Source organism: Myotis myotis, unplaced genomic scaffold, assembly GCF_014108235.1.
Source record: "Myotis myotis isolate mMyoMyo1 unplaced genomic scaffold, mMyoMyo1.p scaffold_m19_p_9, whole genome shotgun sequence".
NCBI lineage: Eukaryota > Metazoa > Chordata > Mammalia > Chiroptera > Vespertilionidae > Myotis > Myotis myotis.
In genome coordinates this window covers 72,489,265-72,505,809 of record NW_023416401.1, presented here as the reverse complement: position 1 = coordinate 72,505,809, position 16,545 = coordinate 72,489,265, and the positions used below count along the sequence as shown (strand labels likewise).

Sequence of the window (16,545 nt, the reverse complement as noted above, 5' to 3'; positions counted from 1 at the left end):
ATAAATTCAATAAAAAGGAAAAATGACAGATACACATATACAAAAGAAAATGAGGGGACATTAATATTAAACAGAATTCACCAATATAAGAATGTTAGGCCACTAAAAATAATTACCTGTCACAAGAGAGGTCAGGCATGAGTATCCCCAAAGATGTGGCTCCCTTGAGGTTAGGAAATCTGATAATGAAAGTTTCTAATCAGTTAGGAAATCTGATAATGAAACTTTCTACTCAGTCACTGGTGGTGCTTCTTTCAGCAGTTACTGTGTGGGAGGAGGGTGGTGAGCCATCAGGACTCAATCACCACCATCCTGTGACTATGAAATTGAAGGGGAAATCCCTACCCTTGTCAAGTGACCCCTGGGAGCCTGTCGGGATCCCCACATGCCCCCAGTTATCTCCCTAATTAGGGTGCAGCCGAGTCCTCTGGAGACCCTGCTGTTTACTGCCTTCTATTATTAGAGATTTCAGGGGTCCTGCTTACTGCTTGTACAGCTCAGAAGTACACAGAAGTCCTGTCCTTTTGTGTTTATGGCCCAGAAGGAATCTTGGAGTCAAAGGAAGGCAGCTTTGGACAAAATTAGAGATTGAGTGGGTTTCTCACAGGGCTCCTGGGGCCTCTTACCTCTCTAGGTCCTGCAGACCCCTCTTTTAGGCATTGCTTCTGTACGGTCTTGCTGCCAGCTACCTGTACGTTTTGAAGTACCTGGGAAGCAAACCATGATAACTAATGTCTTGGGAGCTTAAGGATTTTATGATGTTACCTCTACTCAGAAAGGGCTAAAGATGGCTCGTGGTATTACATTTTAATAGAGGATTCTGAAAAATTTAAAGAACTTCAGTACCCAAAATAATCAATTCCAAAGGATTTTAGGCATTGCACTAGGCCAAATGGAATTTGGAAGGAGTCCTGTAGCCCTTAGTGATATACGTCAGATCATACGAATGAACTCAAGTGTGTTTAAGGAATATTAGGAAGGCTAGAGGATATCAAGAAAGTGACATGTGAGAAGCCTAGCTAGTAAGGGAGGCAGAGAAGGCATGACTTGTAGGTCAGGTAAGACATCTGGAAATCATTCCTAGTGCAAACTGAAGCTCTGGGGGGATTTAGCACAGGGGAATAACATTATTTAATTTTACATTTTTAAAGATCATCTTGGCTGTTGTATGGAGAATAGATTAATAGAAGGACACTTTGGAAGCTATTGTAGTACTCCAGGCTTGGACTAGATGGTGGAGGAGAATATAAGAAATAGGTATGTTTTAGAGGTAGAACCAACTTGGGGATGGATTTGATAATGGAAGTCAGGGAAAAGAATCCTATATAATAAAAGAGAAACATGCAAATTAGCCGTCCCTCTGCTATGCTCAAGCCACGCCCACAAGCCAATCAGAGTGACTATGCAAATTAACCCGACAAAGATGGTGGTTAATTTGCATACACAGGTGTCAGGCGCCCCAAGAGGCAATGGCAGCCGCAGCCGTGGGCTCCCAGGACCTTTGCTGGTTCGGGAGGTGAGGCTGCCTGTGCCTAGCCATGCCCACGGACTCCTGGGACCTTGCCAGTGGAGAGCGGGAGGTTTGGAGGACTTGACAGAGCAGAAGACCGCTGGACATAGAGCAGAGCGAGAGAGAGGGCAGCTTGGAGGGCACGGCTCCCTTTGTCACACCAGCTTCCTCATCACAGCTGTGGAAACTGACAGCAGGGAAGAGGAAGTCCCACCCCCACAGAATCAGCCAGAATCAGCCATTGGTCAGACAGCTCTCAGCGGCCTGACAGCCAGGACTCTCATTCACCTGCATCTCAGACTGTGACAGTAGAGAGGTGGGACTATGTCTAAAGAACAACTGTTGATACAACGTAGCTCTGTAGCCTAAAGATGCCGGTGTTATCGACAGAAAATGTCTGCAGAGCAGCGTGTGTCTGATCTTAAAAGAAGGCGGTGCCTGTGACAGGATGTATCTGACCACCAGCTACTGGAAAAACATCACTCTGATGCCGAAAAACACCCATGTTATCGACAGAAAATGTCTAAAGACCAATGCGCCTTTGAAGTTGAAAGAAGGCGGTGGCGACGACACACTATGTCTAGAGAACAGTCATCAACAAGTACTACCAATACCAGTAGGAACTGCCTTCTCAGTGAAAATGGAGTACATGAGGATGCAATTCTCAAACATAGTTGTGGTGGAATGACTGTTTGGTGTGAATTTTGCCTATCACTAAATTTCTCTGATGAAAAACCATCCAATGGGAAATTTACTTGATGTTGTAGCAAAGGGAAAGTCTGTCCAAATGATACACATTTTCCAGATTGCCCTCTCTCTCGCTCTGCTCTATGTCCAGTGGTCTCCTGCTCTGCCAAGTCCGCCAAACCTCCCGCTCTCCGCCGGCAAGGTCCCAGGAGCCCGCAGGTGTGGCTACAGCCTCTCCTCCCAGGGCCAGCAAAGATCCTAGGAGCCCCCGGGTGTGGCTATGGCCTCGCTTCCCTGGCCTGCAAAGGTCCCAGGAGCCCACAGGCATGGCTAGGTGCGAGCAACCTCACCTCCTGGACCAGCAAAGGTCCTAGGAGCCCGTGGGCGTGTCTACGGCCTCATCTCCCAGGCCTGCAAAGGTCCTGAGAGCCGTCGCCTCCTGGGGTGCCTGACACCTGCGTATGCAAATTAACCACCATCTTTGTTGGGTTAATTTGCATAGTCACTCTGATTGGCTTGTGGGTGTGGCTTGAGCGTAGCAGAGGGACAGCTAATTTGCTTGTTTCTCTTTTATTATATAGGATAGGGTGAGTTGCTGGGAACTGAACATGAATCATTTATTTTTTCTAATACTTCTACCAGGCAATGCATTCGCCAGAGTGAAAATTGGAGATTACCATTACTATGGCTATGGGACTAAGAAGGACTATCAAACAGCAGCCACACATTACAGCATTGCAGCCCATAAATACCAGAGCGCACAAGCCATGTTCAATCTGGCCTACATGTATGAACATGGTTTAGGTACCACAAAGGTAATTGAATTGGTAATAATCCAAACCTGGTAATGGCGGCTCTATGGGACGGGGCAATTTATAAATGTTTTGCATTTCATGGATGTCATCAAAATGTAGAGAAAGGAAGGAAAAGACTTAACATTTGCTAAGTTCATCCCATGTGCCAACACATATTACTTACCCTATTAAGAATCCTCTGAGGTAGAATTTCCTACATTTATGCCCAAATACAATACTAAGGAGTAGACTAAATCTAGACTTGGCCAATTTGATTTATAAATTTATGCTTCTTTCAAGAAATACTGGTGGACCTTGCCCCGACTCCCTTCTACCTAGTGACCTTTTCCATTGGCTCTTAAGCTCTTAGTAACAAGGAGAAAGTGGAAATTAGGTTAGAGGTGGACACTGAAGTGACATTAATCCAGAAATGTCTTCTAAAACACCCTCTGTGTATATGACACAGTGCTCAGCACTCTAGAGAGGCCCAAGATAATAGATCTCCATCCTTCAAAGATTACATGTGGCTTGAGGAGGTGAGGCATATTCATTAAGAAAAAGAGCTAACAAAACAAGGAAATATTGGGTAACTCCCTTAGACCCATGGTCGGCAAACTGCAGTTCGCGAGCCACATGCAGCTCTTTGGCCCCTTGAGAGTGGCTCTTCCTAAGCCCTAGTAGTACCCTAATTAAGTTAATAACAATGTACCTATCTATATAATTTAAGTTTAAAAAATTTGGCTCTCAAAAGAAATTTCAATCGTTGTACTGTTGATATTTGGCTCTGTTGACTAATGAGTTTGCCGACCACTGCCTTAGACAGTAAGTGTAATTAAGGCAGAAAAGGGCTTTGGTATTTGACAGGGTGAAAAAGGTATTAAATATCAATAATGATAATAGCCAGGTATTGGTTTGTTATTTAAATCACAGAACCACTCAATGAAATAAGCCCTATAATTGTCTTCAATGTAGGCATCAAGGAACCAAAGTACAGGCCTGGCCGGTGTGGCTCAGTGGTTGAGCCTCAACCTATGAACCAGGAAGTCACGGTTCGATTCCCAGTCAGGCCATATGCCCCAATTGTGGGCTTGATCCCCAGTGTGGGGCGTGCAGGAGGCAGCTGATCAATGATTCTCTCTCATCATTGATGTTTCTATCTCTCTCTCCCTTTCCCTCTCCCTCCCCCTTACTCTCTTAAATCAATAAAAACATATTTAAAAAAAACTGAAGTACAGAGAGGTAGTAGTAGTGTCAGAATTTGAACCCAGGACTGCCTGACCCCTTGTGTTTTGCGGAAAGACTGTGCCTTGCATTGTGTCATCCTTAACGCTCAAGGATATATTTCACTTCAGTGTTTATATTCTGGGCTGCATTTCCAGAGCCAAATAATGAAAGGTTATCAGCTTTTCTGTGCTTTTTTGTTTGTTTTTGATGCTCTCTTTTTTCTTCCAGTTGTGCCAGTAATTGAGAATTAGAGGTAGGGAATTTCCTATGTGACATCGGCTAATGGTCCACACTGCAACCAAAGTACCTTGGTCAGGGCCTAACAATCCAGCAGTGAGATCCCTGCCTTTCTGTGCTGCCCTGTGGCCTTTGGGCAGATCACTTTTTCTTGTTGTTCATCCTCACCCGAGGATATGTTTTCCACTGCTTTGCAGAGAGAGTGGAAGGGAGGGTGGGGGAGAGAGACAGAGGAAAGAGTGGGTGGGGGAGAGAGAAACATCGATGTGAGAGAGACACATTAATAGGTTGCCTCTCGCATGTGCCCCAACTGGAGCCGTGGATTGAACCTGCAACTCAGGTACATGCCCTTGACAGGAAATCAAACCAGCCACCCTTCAGTGCATGGGCCAGTGCTTTAACCACTGAGAACACTGGCCAGGCTGGCTGATCACTTTTCATCAGCCCTTGCACCCTAAGCAGTAGAAAGAATATTAACCCCAAATCCAGTCTGTTTTCCCCATTTCTAGAAGCTGCAAGCTTCCTGTGTTTATGGCAGTGGTCGGTAAACCGTGGCTCGAGCTACATGCGGCTCTTTGGCCCCTTGAGTGTGGCTCTTCCACAAAATACCACATGCGGGCGTGCACGTACAGTGCGATTGAAACTTCATGGCCCATGCTCACAAGTCGGTTTTCAGCCTGGACGAGTCTATTTTAAAGAAGTGGCATTAGCCGAAACCGGTTTGGCTCAGTGGATGGAGCGTCGGCCTGCGGACTGAAGGGTCCCAGGTTCGATTCTGGTCAAGGGCATGTGCCTTGGTTGTGGGCACATCCCCAGTAGGAGATGTGCAGGAGGCAGCTGATCGATGTTTCTCTCTCATCGATGTCTCTAACTCTCTATCTCTCTCCCTTCCTCTCTGTAAAAAATCAATAAAAAATAAAATAAAAATAAAAAAAAGAAGTGGCGTTAGAAGAAGTTGGGGTGGGGGGGGGCGGGTATCGGCGACGGGAGAAGCGGTGCAGGCAGGCCTCGGGATAGGCAGCACGGGGGAGGTGCGCGCGATTCATGCAGGAGTTGAGTGAGCCAGTCAGTCAGCAGTCTCATTGTGCAGTCGTTAGTGGTAGTCGCGTCCACAAATCACGCCTAAAATTAAAAACAGCATACAAACCTGACTTACCCAAACTTTGCGAGGAGATGCAAGGCCATTGTTCACATTAGTGTTTGTCAGTCATTGTCATGATTTAATTTTATGGAAATTGTAAGGAATTTAATTTTATCAATAAATAATATCATTATCAAGTATGATATCAAGTTTTATTCAACGTACCTGTAGTTTAAGACTTAAAACTTTAAATAAAGTTTATTAAGTTAATTTTAGGGAACATTGTGGAGTGAAAGAAGATGTAGTGTCGAGGATTGAGAAAGGTATGTTGAGATGGTTTGGACATACAGAGAGGATGAACGAAAGGAGGTAGACGAAACAAGTATACAAGACGAGTGTGGATGGGAGAGTTGGAAGGGGTCGACCTCAGCGAACGTACCTCAATCAGATTGAGGACGTTTTTAGCAAAGGCCAGCTTAGGAGTACCCTAATTAAGTTAATAACAATGTACCTACCTATAAATTTCAATCGTTGTACTGTTGATACAGTGGGGCCTTAACTTATGAGTGTCCCAACTAACGAATTTTTTGAGATACCAGCTGTCTCTCGGCCGATTTTTTGCATTGAGTTGATAGAGTAATTTGAGTTAACGAGCTCCTTAACGAGCTCAGTCTCGGAATGAATTAAACTCGTAAGTCAAGGCCCCACTGTATTTGGCTCTGCTGATTAATGAGTTTGCCGACCACTGGTTTGTGGGAAGTGAGAGGCATAGGGATTGGATTGTGTAGCTGTATTAGGTGATTCTTTGGCTGTTATTGAGCCACTCCCAGTTCCCCTCTCTCACCACATCTGCAAAACAGAATAGTGATACCTGTTCTGCCCCAGGCAGCTTCCGAAAGATTGAAGCTTTACTTCATCATTCCCCATGGAAAACAACCATCATGGTGAGAGGAATGTAGTTTGTTTAAAAGATAAAAGTGACCCCCACCCCATAGATTAAATTCAAATTAACTCTCCTACCCCCACCCCACCTCGAGCTGTGTCAGAGGATTTTCCTCCTTGGAGTCACTGCTGATGGCTCCCCTAGGCACTTGCTTCACAATGTTAAATAACAATTGTTGAAACATACATTTCATACATTTAGAAAAAACTCTAACATTTCTCTCTGAGTTTCTGTTCTTTTCCTGTCTGGGTTCCTGTTTTATCACAGGGCACTTTGATCAGTCTCTCTCATTCACAGACATTTTTCTACAGAAAGTCTCTACATGTAAAAACACACACACACACACACACACACACACACACACAGGCGCACACATGCACAGGTGTGCTCAACCTCAGGCCTGGATATGGAAATTTTAGATTTAGTTAATGAGGGCCATTGCTCCTTGTCTTTATTAATTCCCTCTGTTTAGCAATTAGAAAATAATAATCAAGTACTATACTCAGGTGCCAGGTTTATTAATCTTGTTATCTCACAGTCAGGTTAACAAGGAGATCCCACCTTTTCTAATCCTCAAAATGAGTATGCTGATAATTAAAAGCCCAGAGCTTGTTCCAGGGATGGTTAATGAAAGCAAAACAACAATTAGAACAGGCTTTCACAGCACTTAAATCATCTAGTGATTACACATTTGTTCAGCAAGGCACTTCGAAATCCTCTTTATTAGTTAATCCTTGTGCAAACCCGTGGGAAAGGTGAGTATAATATTATTACTAGGCTTTCTCTGAGAATCAAAAAGGGTGTAGTATAGAATCAGGTTTCGTAAACTCCGTATTTAAGCCCACTAGGAGAAGAAAGTGAGATATAAATCAACTCTAAGAAAATCAGTGTAAAAATGGTTCTCATCTGTTTTTAGGAAAGAACATTGGTATTAGGGTGGTGTAGGAGAGTTATCCGAATAGCCTCACCGAGAAGCATCTCACTCCTCAATTTCTTTACTTCTGATTAAGCTCAGTAAGTTTTTTACTTAAACTGTGGCCCAGAGCTGACTGCACCATTGTTCTGAGAACAAAAAATAACTACCTGGGAGAAGTTGGGAGATGACCTCCCAATTCTAAATTTAGAAATTCACATTCTATATATAATTCTATATTCATCTCACAAGTTGTTATGAAACTCTTTCTCAATTTATACTTGATTCAGAATTACTTCAGAAATTTAATCTGGGACAAAACCTGGTGCCCATCCCCTCCTGCCCATTCCTTCTGCCCATACCCTGGTTCAGGCTGGAATTTCTACTCACATAGGCTTCTGTAAAGGCTCCTCAGGAGTCTCCCATTCTAGCATTTTCCTTTGAGTCTGTGGCAGAGATAGGTCTGCCCACCAGTTCCCTGTAATGCCCATCCACAGGGAGGTCTTGCTGCTGCTGTGTGACTCCTAGTCAGAGGCTGCATCTCCAGGCTCCCGTCACATCCAAAGGAATGGGAGTGAAGGTGAAGGTGTCGCTTCTGGTCTAAGGAGGCTGAGAAGTAGATGGAGCTTCTCCCTAGTCTCCTTCCCCTTCCACTGGCTGAACACAGAGACCCAGGGGCTTTAGGGACAGTCCGAACCATGTGGCAGGAGGAGCTTGGGTTCCTCCATGATCACAAGAAGGAAATTCCCCACCGAACAGGAGCACCCACTTGGAATGCTAAATATGTTAAGCCACTGCTATTTGGGGGTTGTTACAGATACAAGCATTACTTAAGTTAATCCATATAACAAAATACTATCAGGTTATTCTTGATAAAAAATAACTTTGGTAGCATTATTTCTCCACCTTTCTCCCCCTCCCCCCCAAACATGCACATACACAAACACACACACACACACACACACACACACACACACACACACACACACGAAAAATATAAGCAAGCAAATAGAAAAATAAATGTTATTGACTTTCTATTGCCTAATAAAGTCCAGACTTCTTACCCTGACCTATCCTATCTTGATCATAATGGCTTGATATGCCACTATTTCTCTATATACCTTCTAGACTACTTTTCCTTCCCCCACAAAAGACCTTGAACCCTCCTGACCTTTGGTCACATCACTCCATTTGCTGGAATTATCTCTCACAGTTTTTCCCATTGAAGACCATTAAGTTTTTCAAAGAATAGTTCCAATATCATCCGCTCATGAGCCCTTCAATGAAACCTCGGATTTAAAAGATACCTACCTCCCATACTGCTATAGCACTCTGCCTCGATTTTTTTTTCTTTATTTATTCCTCAGATATTTATCCAGTAATTGTTTTATATCAGGAAGCACTGTGCTTGGTTCTGAAGGTACGAGAGGAACAAGAGAGCCTTCAAAGAAATCTCAGTATACTACAGAAGAGACATGTGCCTAGCTATAGTGAAAGCCTAAAATGGCACCAGTACATGGTCACACAAGTCAAGTGCCATAAGCATGTTAAAGGCAGAAAAATTGATTCAGGTGGAGGAATCAGTACTGTCAGGCCCAGTTCTAAAATGTCTTTGTAACATGGAGCATAAGAAACAAATGACAGTCTTTTTAAAAGAAAGAAATCATGTGTATATTTTAAGATAATGACTAGGAACTCTATCCTAAATTTTAAAACAACAGGTGTGTGTGTGGTGCGGGGGAGGATTATCCTTTGGCGATGAATTTCAAATTTACATAGTTAGACTTATCTTTAGGCTGCTCTGAGACCCAATTTCCAACATTGGTCTGGGGTTCTATACCAACAAATAATTCTGACACCATCAGGGTGTCCAAGAATTCAACTTAATTGTGACACTATCTACCCAGAGAAAGCATCAGATTCCACAGGTTAAAGATTGCCCCACAGCCTCAGTTTCAGATGCCAGTCCCAAGCCCAGGCTGTTGCCTGTGCTTCTGACCCACTGACTGAAAGTCAGATGTTCCCACGAAATGTCAGGTTTGAGTAATTTGCTAGAGCATCAAATCAGAGGAACGTTTTACTGACTAGATCACTGGTTTATTATAAAAGGATGTAACTCAGAAACAGGCAGGTAGAAGAGAAGCACAGGGCAAGGTGTGTGGGAAGGGATGCAGAGCTTCCATACCCTCTCCAGGGCATCACTCTCCCAGCACCTCCATGGGTATACCAACTGGAGCTCTCTGAACCTTTTTGGGTTTTATCTAGGCTTCCTTACACAGGCATGGCCATTAATTCAACCTCCAGCCCCTCCAGAGGTCTGGGGTGGGACTTAAGTTCCAACCCACTAATAGCATGGTTGGTTCTCCTGGCAACAAGCCCCATTCATAGGTGCTTCCAAAGGTCAGCTCATTCAAAGGACACCTTTCTCACTCTAAACAAGCTATTTTCAACTTTTTTCTTCTCGTGGCACACATAAGCCAATTACTAAAATTCTGTGGCACACTAAAAAATATATATGTTTTGCCAATCTGACAAAAAATAGGAATAATTTTGATTCATTCACACCAGATGGCTATTGTTGTGTTGGCTGTTGTCATTTTTTTATTTGACAATCTAAGGCAGTGGTTCTTAACCTTCCTAATGCCATGACCCTTTAATACAGTTCCTTATGTTGTGGTGACCCCCAATTGTTTGAAATGTATTGAAATATATTGAAAGTATAAAACATAGTATTACCCAAAGTGAAAAATTCCTGAATTAAAATTATATGTATAAGAATACCTCTATATATAGAAATCTATATATATAAAAAGCCAGTGACTGGAACACTGTAACAACCAAAATAACCAGTCACTATGACACCCACTGCGGCCAGCGAACTGGCAGGATCAGGGGAGTGGGGCCAGCTGGTTGACCTCTCTCGGGCCCTGCCCCCAGCTGGCCCCTCCCCCGATTGCCCCCCCTAGGGGGTGGGGCTGGCCAGCCAACCTCCTGAAGCTCATGCCCCCAGCCTGCCCCACCCCCGATGGCCCCCCCATACCATTCTGGGGTGGGGCCAGCCAGCCCACCGCCAGCCCTGCCCCCAACCAGATCCCCTACCCCAATCATGGGTGCAGCCCACTGGTCAATCACCCTCAGCCCCTCCCACAGCTGGCCTGGCTCTGATCAGGCCCTATCGGGGCAGGCGGCTGGCCAACCTCCCACCATATCCTCCTCCCAACAGGCCCAGCCCCAATCTTCTCCAACTGGGGCCGGGCCGGCCAGACCCCACCCATGCACAAATTTATGCACTGGCTTCTAGTATAGATATAAATGCTGGAATGCTGGAGGGAGATATATAAAATATTATCAGAACTTACCTCTGTACAGTGAAATTGTAGGTGATTTTTAAAACTTGCTCACTTCTATATTTTCAAAGTTTCTTTAATTTAGCATATACTATATTTATAGGAAAAGAATAAATTATTCAAAAATTACCTGTTCCAATATAAAAAAAAATTTTATTGTTGACAATATTACAGATGTTTCTCCATTTTCCCCCTTTCCCCCCTCCATACAGCCCCACCCACGGCCTTCCCTACACTGTTATCTGTATTCATGGGTAATGCATACATGCATATATGTTCTTTGGTTAATCCCTTCCCGTGCTCTCCACCCTCCTCCTCACTGAGATCTGTCATTCTGCTCCATGCATCCATGCCTCTGGACCCACTTTGTTTATCAGTTTATTTCATTCATTAGATTCTACATATGAATGAGATCATGTGATATTTGTCTTTCTCTAACTGGCTTATTTCACTAGCATAATAATTTCCAGGTCCACCCATGCTGTTGCACTTTGGGGCGCCTTCATCATGTAATTGAATACTTTTCATAAACCAGATCCTTTATTGCTGAAGAATTCTGTGTCTTCGAATTATAAGAAGCTAATTGAACATGTGAACATTGGCACCCCCGACATTTTAGTTAGAAAAAGTTGATTCAAAAAGAATCTGTGAAAGTGGGATAGGAGAGCAATGGACTTATTTAATGAACTCTAGTCATCATCAAAACACTATTCAGAATAAATTTTTTAGTTGAGCTATTTGGTTTTTTATTAAATAGACTAAAGAATAGGGAGTCTTTTCTAGAGTCTAGTAATAAAATTTCTTTTATATGGGTTACCCTGGTTAGCCACAAGCGTTCAGAAATTTCTTTCTTTGGGAATTTTAAAGACTTTTCTATCCTACTCTAACCCCATTATAAATTGTGAGGCTGCCTGGGCATTAAAGGTACTTCTCACTATTTTTAGTATAAACCTAGTGACTGAATTGTGATGATTGTGCCTCAAGAAACAAATTAATAACTATTGCTTGCCTCAAATAAGAATGAATGCCTGAGATATTGACAAAGGCTGCCTTCCCCTGAATGATTCAAGTCAATATGCCTTTCATCTGTGGGGCAGGTGAAATGCCATTCTAATCTGCAGGGCACTTTCAAATGAATACCCATTGGATTTGTTGGGATTAGAGACACAAATTAAAGTTGTTTTTTATGACATCCATTTTCTCTATTGCCAGGAAGATTTTCTCAGAACAATCTTCTGAATTTTAAGTATTTTAAGCAAGAGTATTCTTTTTTTCTCCAACAAATCAATTTACTGGACCACAAAGCTTTGAGAAAACGTAAGAAATGACCAGCAGAACATAGCTGAGAGAGGACATGCCCAAGAAATGCTTTAGCACAGGTCACAAGAATTCATAACTATTGAACTCTGTGTAATGAAGTTCTGAGAGATGGAGAACAACAAAGAGATACTGAATGGCCACAATTTGTGAAAAATCTCTCTTCTTCCCCTTCCTTTGAAAACAATCCACAGGCACCCAGCAAGGTACAATTCTGGGACTGACCCAGGGCACTTCAATCTTTAAGAGCAACTCTGCTTAGCCTTTTCACTACATTGCTTTAGAAAACAAAGCAAAAATAAAGCAAACAAAAACAAGCCATAGCAGGTGAAAACTTTTTTTTTTTTAATGTTTATGTGCCATCACATAAATTAATGGTTAAAAAAAAGAAAAAAAGTCCTAAAAATATAGTATGTCCCTTGAGGAATCCAATTCTAGCCGGAGAACCAAAATAATTTATTCATTCATTCTACTGGTATTACCAGTTTTACTATGTACTCAGCATGTCATATAGCACTGGGAATTCAAAGGTAAGCAGGAATCCAAGTCCTTGTCTTCAGGACAAAGAGACAGGCAAATGAATAAACAAATTCTATTAACGTCAGCTCTGAGAAGCACATGAAGAAAACTAGGAATTTTAACTGCTTGTTATTATCTGTACTGTTATTTGTTCTAGGGAACTGTACTGTGTCTAGTGCTCTCCTGCCCCTTGAAAAGGCAATCATGCCTAATATCAGGTCCAGGGGTATCCAAGAAAGTGTTTGGAGATTGTGTTAGTTTCCTATGGCTGCTGTAACAAATTACCACAAATGTAGTAGCTAAAAGCAACACACATTTACTATCCCACAGTTTCTGTAGGTTGGGAGTGTGGGTGAGCTGACGGGGTCCTCTGTGTAGGCTGTGCTCCTTACTGGGGCTCTGGGGAAACATCCACTTCCCGGCTCATTCAGGTTGTTGGCCGGATTCAGTCTCCTGTGCTTATAGGACTAAGAACCCATCTCCTTGCTGGTTGGTTTCATTCCTTCTTATTCCTTCCCTGGGGCCCTCCACATGAGTCCTTCGCAAGTGCAGAATTTCTGACTTCTCCTGCTAAGCTCTCCAACTTTCTCTCCTGCTCTCAGCCCTGAGAAAACTCTATGCTTCAGAGCTCAGGTAATAATATTGAGTCTATCTGACAGACCATGATCTCTCTATCTTAAGGTTTGTAACATATTCACAGGTTCCAAGGAATAGGACATAACATCTTTGGGGGAGCCATGCTGCATACCCGAGATATTTTACACAATGGCTGCTGTTTACTACTGAGGATGGGCTGTTCTATTTCTAGGACATTCACTTGGCCAGGAGGTTATATGACATGGCTGCTCAAACAAGTCCCGACGCTCATATGCCGGTCTTCTTTGCTCTCGTGAAACTGGAGACTATGCATTTGCTCCGAGATATCCTGTTTTTTAATGTGAGTTTGTCTCGAATAGGTCCCAGTGAGCAAGTCTTGGGTGGTGGAATGGAGGGACCTATTCCCCTGAATAGAGTGGGAGGCTTGGATTTTTTTTCTTTCTAACAAAATGTCTTTTCCCAGCAGTTTACAATGAGATGGAAATGGATAAAATTGGATGATACCCTTGGACAATACTGGGATTTATTTGCGATTGGCCTCATTGTTGCTATGCTGATCTATTTGCTTAGAAATCGCTACGGGTAGGATCTGGATTCTAGGAAAACCTGCTCATGGGAGCCAGTTCGCTCCAAGGTGTCCTCACTAAATAAAGAATTTTCTTGTCAAACTCAAGAGTCTGCCGCGGATTTCCCAAATGCCTGTGATGGAAAATGGACAAAGCTTGGGACCTGTCCTCTGAGAAATCATTTCACTTCCTGCTTAGTTGAGGTGACCACTTGAGGGGTATTGGGGACTAGTCACCCACGGCTTCATTACAAACTTGTCATCTTAGTGATCTAGTTCTGAGTCAGGGATAAAGACTCCAATTCCAAGCCAATTCTCATGCTATTCTAACAACCTTTCAAAAGAACAAACGGGTGTCTTGGCTCCTGCAGACACACTGAGATAGGGAGAAGGCCAAGTCCCGGGAGGGCAGGAACACAGACCCCTCAGATCTGATAAATACGAAAATTATACATAGAACCTTCCTCTTGTGGGGTTGATCCTGTGAACCACATCAAAAACCCAATGAGCAAAAGCTCCTGTGACATCTGTGCCCAGGGCCAACTCACACTCCTCACCCAGGAATTGGGTGGAATTCCCTTTGGATGGGCCCAACCTCCTGGGATAGAAGCTAAAGGGTCCAGATGTCTATCTCCCCTGACAGGCAAAGCAGGAGCCCAGGGCTAAAGGTAGGGTGGGCAAGGAGAGTGCACAAGGCCCATGACGCATCTCAAAAGGCCAGGCTTGTATCTCAGCTCTGGTTAAAATATAGGAGCAAGGGTAACGTGACTGAAGTTTCCTGTCTCAGCTCATTGTTCCAAGTAAATATGAGCAAGGCCTTTGAAAATATGAGTGGTTTAAGAGCATTGCTGAGACCTCTCTCTTAGTGGCTGTTTCCTTGTAACACTAAAGTTTTGAAATTACCATTTATTTGTAAAGATCTAAGTTCTTAGATAAGGAGCTCTTTCCACCAGAAGGTCTAAGGGTGAAGGGCAGAAGGTTTATCCTCCTAGTATTCATTCATTCATTTATTCATTTACTTATTCACCATGTTTCCCAAGAGCCTACTCGGTACAAGCCACTTGTCACTGTATATAATTTGCTTTTTATTAAGTAAGAATTGCTACATGTAAGCACGTAGGACAGTGTCAGGTCTACAGGAAGCACTCTGGGTTCTCTACATTACCTTAATTCATTAATTCTAAAATTTCTTTCCAAATTTTAACATTTCCAAAATTAGGATACACTCAAAATGAATAGCACTTAGATTTGAAGAACTCCTGTATTATTACTTGTTCGCTCCATTTAACAGGAAGCCCCTGAATGGCTGAGGCTCTTTCACCCTTACACCCTAGCACCCCAGCACCTAGCACCATGGCTGGGACCTCATAGTGCCCAGTGAATTGGTGGAATGATTGCAAAAAGGAAAGAAGCCTTTCCCAAGGGCACCCCCACCTCACCGTGTAGACTGCATGTCACCTCTCTTCTCTGAACTCTCAAGGCCCTTCAGTCAGACCTCTTTTATGGCTTATCTCATGTTCTACCTTGAACTACAGTTGAGTGCCTGTTACCCAACACCATTGAAATGAAGGCAGGGTCCCCACCCTATTTACCTGAGGATCATAGTACCCTATTTGGCACAGTGCCTTCACTAGGAGTCTCAAAGTACTTTTGTTCTAATACCCAATGTCAGCTTCACTGTGGTCTCTAGTGATCCCAGTGTGAGCTCTGTCAGGGCAGCAATTAAGTCAGGGGTGAGGAACCTTTTTTCTGCCAAGGGCCATTTGGATATTTATAACATTACTAGAGGCCTGGTGCACAAAATTCATGCACTAGGGGAGGTCCCTCAGCCCGGCCTGCCCCCTCTTGCAATCCAGGACCCCTTGGGGGATGTCCACCTGCTGGCTTAGGACCTATCCCAGGCAGGCCTAAGCCAGCGGTCGGACATCCCTCTCACAGTCCAGGACCCCTCGCTCCTTACAGCCACCTGCTCACTGCTCCTTGCCACTTGGCTCACTGCTTCTTAGCGCTCTACGGAGGTTGGAGAGGCTCCCGCCACTGCGCTTGCCAGCTGTAAGCCCGGCTTCTGGCTGAGCGGTGCTCCCCCTGTGGAAGTGCACTGACCAACAGAGGGCAGCTCCTGTGTTCAGCATCTGCCCCCTGGCGGTCAGTGCACATCATAGCCACCGGACGTTCCACCATTTGGTCAATTTGCATATGATGAGTTATCTTAAGTTGTATTTCATTCATCAGAAAATAAAGTCTAGGTAAAGATAAAGTGCCTTTTACAAAAGGAGCATTCAATCTTCACCTAAGAGCATTAGAACAAATCTCTTACATTTGAGAGCTATTTGGATTTTTGGCATAGAGGTAAAACAGCTATCTGAGGTCTTGTGATTTATTCCTTTTAAAAGCAATATCTGTTTACTAATCAATCTTCTCATACGAGCAAGAGCAACTTTTACATAGGAAAAATGGTAAGCTAGCATCACAACAGCAGTACCTAATTCTTGAAAGCCTAAGATTCATTCCCTCAGAATAATAACAGCTAACATATCATGCTTATTATGTGCCAGGCACTGTTCTAACTAAATGTATTAACTCATTTGTTCTTTACAACTGCCTTCCTGGGAGGATACTGCATCATCTTCCCTCTTTTACAGAAGATGTTGAAACTGGGTCAAGTAACTTTCCCAAGAACACACAGCCAGGACAACTGGTTCAGAGTCCATTTTGTTGACCACTGCACTGAACTGCCTTGACAAAGTTCATAAACAGTTTTGCAGCTGTGTGGATCATGTAACTGAATGTAGGTTTTCCTGAAACTGTTCA

The 16,545-nt window shown here is 43.5% G+C and overlaps 1 protein-coding gene across 3 annotated transcripts in view; it reads left to right on the top strand.

Annotated features, from left to right (window-relative positions):
• Positions 1–13,755, top strand: part of SEL1L2 (SEL1L2 adaptor subunit of ERAD E3 ligase) — a 63,207-nt gene extending 49,452 nt beyond the window's left edge. Inside the window, exons 15-17 of one of the 3 annotated variants that reach the window (XM_036323320.1) lie at positions 2,840–3,012; positions 13,381–13,509; positions 13,636–13,755. In XM_036323320.1, coding sequence (XP_036179213.1) covers positions 2,840–3,012; positions 13,381–13,509; positions 13,636–13,755 — 422 coding nt within the window. Of the gene's footprint in view, positions 1–2,839; positions 3,013–13,380; positions 13,510–13,632 lie in introns of all 3 variants that reach the window. The other 2 variants (XM_036323321.1, XM_036323319.1) reach the window with 2 other exon arrangements.
• Positions 13,756–16,545: the final 2,790 nt, after the last annotated feature.